The sequence below is a fragment of the Frankliniella occidentalis genome, unplaced genomic scaffold (assembly GCF_000697945.3).
Source record: "Frankliniella occidentalis isolate FOCC.00 unplaced genomic scaffold, Focc_3.1 Scaffold124, whole genome shotgun sequence".
NCBI classification, from domain to species: Eukaryota; Metazoa; Arthropoda; class Insecta; order Thysanoptera; family Thripidae; genus Frankliniella; species Frankliniella occidentalis.
This window is the reverse complement of record NW_026267251.1, coordinates 287874-294134: the sequence shown is the minus strand read 5'-3', so window position 1 is coordinate 294134 and position 6261 is coordinate 287874. Positions and strand designations below refer to the sequence as shown.

General features: G+C 42.0%; 3 protein-coding genes across 3 annotated transcripts in view; 2 read left to right on the top strand and 1 right to left on the bottom strand.

Moving 5' to 3' along the window:
* LOC127750029 (uncharacterized) overlaps positions 1-1554 on the top strand; it is a 13048-nt gene extending 11494 nt beyond the window's left edge. The window contains exons 2-3 of the mRNA XM_052270448.1: positions 840-997; positions 1301-1554. Coding sequence (XP_052126408.1) covers positions 840-997; positions 1301-1366 — 224 coding nt within the window. The 3' untranslated portion in view covers positions 1367-1554. The remainder of the gene's footprint in view (positions 1-839; positions 998-1300) is intronic.
* LOC113206598 (40S ribosomal protein S23) overlaps positions 1-6261 on the bottom strand; it is a 29505-nt gene that overhangs the window by 20222 nt on the left and 3022 nt on the right. The window lies entirely within an intron of this gene.
* LOC113206597 (SID1 transmembrane family member 1) lies at positions 1920-6112 on the top strand. Its single transcript, XM_026422748.2, has 16 exons — positions 1920-2242; positions 2396-2541; positions 2621-2830; positions 2920-3076; positions 3169-3252; positions 3332-3558; positions 3645-3805; positions 3904-3988; positions 4062-4209; positions 4295-4492; positions 4591-4705; positions 4817-5056; positions 5154-5264; positions 5347-5588; positions 5659-5772; positions 5881-6112. Exons 1-16 carry the CDS (start codon positions 2048-2050, stop codon positions 5941-5943), a joined length of 2496 nt encoding a protein of 831 aa, XP_026278533.1. The 5' UTR covers positions 1920-2047; the 3' UTR covers positions 5944-6112.

The window sequence follows — 6261 nt, the reverse complement described above, 5'->3', positions numbered from 1 at the left end:
GGTGGGCAGGCCCGTGGCGCGCGCGTGTAGCACGGCGCTGCCTACGTCACCCCTCCAGGCGCCTGCGAGGTGGGCAGGCACGTGGCGCGCGCGTGTAGCACGGCGCTGCCTACGTCACCCCCCCAGGCGCCTGCGGCCTGTGCCCTGCACTCCTTTTGCCGCGGGCAGCGTTTATTCAAATGGCCGCGATTTGAAACTAGCGGCGCGGGGACGCGGCTGGTCTGGGAGGGGCGTGAGACTCGTGGGGTTGGGTGGCCGCGAGGGCCGAGTGGATGCGGCGCTGGTGTTCTTTTGTTGGGCGCAGGACTTCCCGACGGAAGCCGAGGAAGTGCCTCTGTGTGAGTCGGAGATAAGGGCCCGGCCCGCGCTGCTAGCTCGGGGCAAATATGCGGCGGCCGCGCTGGGCCGGGCTGGGCAGTCCGGCAGCCGTTTGGAAAAAGAGTAATAGGAGAAAAATACGACAGAAAAGTAACTGCTGCAGGGTAGTGTAACCGCGCCCGGCGTGCTCACGGAGCAATCTGTTACTAAAATCGGCCGGTGAAAAAGGGGGGGGGGGCAGGCTTGTCTTCCCCAACGTGGCGGACGGACCAAATGTATCAGATGCGCTTCACATAGCTGTCCGCAGCAGACAGGGAAGCTTTGTAGTGGCTATTAGCTTTCCGGGCCTCCGGTTTTTTTCTCATATCTATCTCTACATTTCATGATTCAAGTCTCTTGCACTTTTTCTGAGCGCTCCGCTCAAGTGCAGTCTCTCTCCGGCCGGGCCGAGCGGCCCCTAGCAGTGGCCGAGCGCCACAGTGTACAGCTCAGGCAAATAACTACTGTCTTGCTTGTTGCAGCCCGAAACATGTCCAGCATCGAGACATGGCAGAGGCCCACATACGACGTCCTTCCCGTCCCCAAGGGCTCCTGGCAGGCAGACTATGACAAGAAGAACGCCAAGGCCAACATCGTCCTAGCCGTCGGCATCGTGACTTTCACCGCCTCCATGCTGCACGTAAGTCATCTTTCAATTAAAATTATACCTACTGAGAAATACTTCAATGGTGAAGTCGTTTAGGGTTGTCGGGTCCGACGAATGGCCCTGGCTTGGCCGCCTATCAGTGCCAATAGTGACTCGCTTATCTGTTAACGATGACGCGGACACCGCAGTCGAGTACTCGGCGTTTCCTCCTCCACGCGGGTTTTTCGGTTGTGGCCGCATAAGGCTGCCTTAGCTCGGAAAATCGTAAGGGGGATCCGCGCCCATTCAATTTCATCGTTACCGCTGAACTTATCCCTTTTTAATGTTCTGTTGCAGGCGCTTATTGATCCTCTGCCGCCGGTCACCAAGGCTGACCTGCCAGCTGATCCTCGCACCCTATAATAAATTAAATTTAGTTACTATCGTGCTCTGGATAGAACCTTGTTACAACTTTGTTTGAATAATGTGCAATAACATTCATCAGCATTGAAATATTCTTTGTTTCATTCTCCTATTTGCTTGGCACATGTCTTAACAGATGTCACTCAATATATAATAAATAAATAGGTAATAAATTTACAACTCCTCTAGCAGGGCTTCCAGTTATTTATTTTCCCCCTTCTGTTCACTGCGGCCAAGGTGCGGCTGAAAACGTTCGGTACTTCCACGGTGCCGTGCCCACCGTGCCTATATACTTACGCTTAGGCCAAAAGGGAAGTCGGGGTGCCATTCAAATGCCAATGCCAGCCTTTTATGAACCAAGCACATATTGTTGCTGACGACTGCCTCTCTATTAATATCAAGTAAATGAGCATCACTTCTTTGCAGGCTTCGAAGTTAATTTTCCGTTTACAATTTCACCTACACCTACACTTTGCGTTCTTTCTCCCGATGGATGTTATTGGCAAACCTGCGTCCTCCCTTCCCCCTCCTCGCACTGCTTGACAGCAGCCAGCTGATAGGTGGTCTGCTCATGAACTGCCAAATGCCCGTACATGCGTAACTTTCTGATCAGTTGGGGTATATTGCTCGCCTGAATAGGCCACCAGATTGGCATGGCCAGTTGAAAAACACATCGGCAATATGTCATTCTGGGGTCGCCTTTTGGCCTTTTCACTAAGCATCCAATTTTCGGTTGCCCTGTTTTATTATGAGAACTCTCAAAATAATAGTGGATTAGTGCCCATTGTGATTAACGATGCTGCAGTGAACCATAACTATTCTGACTTTCATGTTAATTCAACCACTGAGTATTTGTTTGAATTTAAAATTAAGAAGGTGAGTCCTTTTAGTTCGGCATCGTGTAAAAGTGTACGAACACTAACCTAGCTTTGAAGTTGTTAGTTTCGATGACTTCGTTTCGATCACGAACTACGTTGTGACAGTTCGTAACATGCTACATTTGGATAATTTTCATAATTGCTACTTCAGACCCTGTCCAATGATTCTCGACCTGCTCGAGTGACAGTAGGTTGTTCAGATGCCACAAGTACTCATCCAGTATTAGTCGTGTTAAGGCAGGCTAAAGGGGTTTTATCTTGGCAGCTTCCCCTTATGGTGCCAACTAAAAGTAATGTGTAAGTAAAATTTTCCTGGTTGATTTCTTCTAAATCTCTGCAACTAAAACAATATTAAGTTACACTGGCTTTATTTCAGAGTGGAATATCATACAACATCGAGGACTCTTTGTCCTAACAGTAATTACCGAGATGTCAATTTAATGATGCCACATTATAAAAGTCAATCCTTTCTTCTTCATGGTTCGGTTCCGAGTGAAGAAGAAGTAATCATAAATATTGCAACATCATCTCTTGTAGATGTTCCATTTTTCCTAAAAGTGGAAATTGTTCCAGACTTCATTGTTACGTAATTATTTGTTTTCTATAATGTATCTCAATTTTACTTTATAGTAATATAATAAGATAATATTATTACTATTCTAAATTCTTTTGTAGTGCCAGTGATACTAGGGAACTAGTCCCCGTCAGTCCCAGTGAGCCAAGATTTTATCAGTTTAACTGGTCTAAAGCAAAAAATGCATCCAAATCAGTAGTTCTTCGAGTTGACTCAGACGATGAAGTGTGTATGGTTGTTTCAATTCAAAATATCAGTGTAAGTGTAAAGTTATGTGTGAGGATTTTTAAAATCTTTACTTGTTTTTGTCATTACTGTACTGCTGGAATGGAATGTTTTACCTTTCACAGTGTCCTGTCTTTGATTTGGAGCGAACAGTGCAGTTTGAAGGATACCGACAAACAGTCAATTCACGAGGTGGCATTACCCTCACTGTATGCACAAATACTTATTACTACATGTGCAGTATACACTACATCAAGTTGTTGTATCAATTTTTCCTTTTATTTTCAGCGTGATCTTTTCCCTGATGGATTCTACATTGTTTTTGTGGTGAAAGGAGATGACTATGATTGCACAGGGAAGATTTCCTCTGTATCTGTGCGAAGTAAAAATGTCACATTTTCATTTCAGTCAACTGTTAGTTATACAGAATACATCAGTGCAACAATGGCCGCTTTCTTTTTCTATGCTTCATTTTATGCTTTGGCTGTATTTTTATGTCTGGCATATTATTTAACGTGAGTATGGGATACAGAGGTTGACAGACAATGAATGATTACTCTGCTATGGATAGTTCTTGTAATGCCTGTCTTCTTCTGTTTAGTAATCGGAATAGTCCTGACTTCATCAATGAACTTGTAAATGCAACATCTGTTCAGGCTGATACAATTGTAGCGTCTACCTCAGATCAGGGATCATCACTCAGTAGGTCAAGAAGAAGTTTGGCCTCAACATCTGGAAATGATTCTACTTTTCAGACCGATGGTATTTAATTGTTATGAATTATGAAATTAGATTTCAGTTGAGGGTGAAGTTTAATTTAAGATTGTGTCGTTGGACTTGCATCATTCTTCTTTTTATAGAAATCCCTGATGATATTGCGGATGAAGAATTGATTGCTACGTATGATCATTTGGACGATGCAAGCACAGATAAGGATGTGATTCTGTAAGACATCTAAATTGTAAATTTTTATTTGTATGTTTTTGTGTAATTGAACTTGAGGGATTCTTTCTTACAGTTCGAAGAGACATTTGTATGTCTGTGACCTTGCACGTAAACCTCACAAATCTTTACAGAGAAAGTCAATGATGTATGTTGGAAGCCTTTTAACTGTTGCGACATTTTATGTTTTACCTGTTGTACAGTTGGTTGTGTCCTCTCAAATGGTCAGTATTTCTGAGTATTCATAGTACCAACATTTTTTTTTATTTTTTTTGTTCACTTATTACCAAAGTTTCTTCCACATTACAGGTTCTTCAGCAAACTGGCAATCAGGATTTATGCTATTATAATTTTCTTTGTTCTTATCCGTTGGGACTTTTGAGTGACTTTAATCATGTGTTTTCAAACATCGGCTATGTTCTTTTGGGCCTGTTGTTTGTTTTGCTTGTTTACCGAAGAGATAGAATGCACTATAATGCAACTATCCAGAGACCTGATTTAAGAGAGGTAATAAACTCAAAATATTTTTTGAATTTTGCACGTCTGTTTACAAAAAAATTTGAGTTTTCTGAATTGACTAATCTTTAACAACCTTTCTTGAACAGCTGGGTATTCCTCATCATTTTGGATTGCTTTATGCTATGGGTACAGCTTTGATGATGGAAGGTGTCCTTAGTGGTTGTTATCATGTCTGCCCCAACCATTCTAATTTCCAGTTTGGTAAGCACATCACACATGCCTTTTAATTCTGAAAACATTTTTACAAGTGTAATTACCTTGGACTGTATACATAGAATAACTTTTTCTCTCTCTTTCCCCCCACCTCCCTAGATACCAGTTTTATGTACGTTATTGCAATGCTTTGTATGTTAAAAATTTATCACACACGACATCCAGACATCAATGCAAGTGCTTATGCAACTTTTGGTGTACTTGCATTAGTTATTCTGGTGGGAATGGCTGGCATTTTAACTGGAACAAAGGGCTTTTGGGCAGCATTTTCAGTGCTCCATGTGTTAACATGCCTATGGTTATCTGGTGAGATATACTATATGGGTAGGATGCGTTTTGGTAAGTATCAATAAACATTAAGCTGTGGTGTTGCTCCCCCCCCCCCCCCCCAATAACAGTGCAATCTCATTCTGATTTTCTTTGATCTCCTCTCCAGGTTTCTCCATGGTTCAACGAGCATGGAATTTAATTTTTAGAGAGATAATTCCTAATCCATGTGCATTCTTTAAACCAAGATACAGAAGTAGGCTGGTTCTTCTCATTTTAGGTACTATTCATGAAAATTTTCACCATTGGATGTATGTACTCAAACCCTAGGTATAATTTCTACCAATTTACATTTTGTTCAGGAAATATGTTCAACTGGGCACTTGTTGCTGCTGTCTGGATTTATCATCTTGATAACAGTTTTGGTACATACCTACTAGCAATTTTTATGGCTAACTTGATGCTGTACACCATTTTCTACATAATTATGAAGTACCTGTGTGGCGAGAGACTTTTACTCCAGCCTATTGCCTACCTAATCCTGGCTACTGCAGGGTGGGGAGCATCTCTTAATTTTTTCCTCCGCAAGTCCACGTCATGGGCGGTAAGTGCTCATTATTTTTACATGGAACTCTTTTTCACTATTTGAAAACACTGACAAATTTAATTCCCAGGTGACTCCTGCTCAATCACGTGCCTATAATGAGCCATGTCAAATTTTAGATTTCTATGACAGGCATGATATTTGGCACTTTTTGTCAGCAATTAGTATGTTCTTCTCATTCATGGTGTGTACATTTCACCTTTCTTGCATGTAGTATTTCTCATTGGTTGGTGGTTCCTTTACATTCCTTTCGCTCATCGACTCAATTATGACCCTTTTCCCTCCTTTCCAGACATTACTTACCTTAGATGATGATCTAATACATGTTCCAAGAACGAAGATTTCAGTTTTTTGAGAAGAAAAGAATGTGTCCTTTCTGTATTATTTACTTTCACGTATATGTGTATAGACTTGCTGAAACTGAACTGTGATACTATGTGTGGCTCTGTTGCCAAAATTTTGTGTACCTTGCCAAATCTTGTAAATGTTATGGTTAAAAAAAGTTGGGTTGTATTTTTTCATCATTTATTGGATACTTCGATCTTAGGGATTGTACCCAAACTACGTGCCATTTAGGGGGGGGGGGGTGTACAAATATTGGGTTCCAAAAGAATCAGGAAGATCATTTGAGTCCTTAGAGACCCTATATTATTTTTACCCCGGGGTACAAATA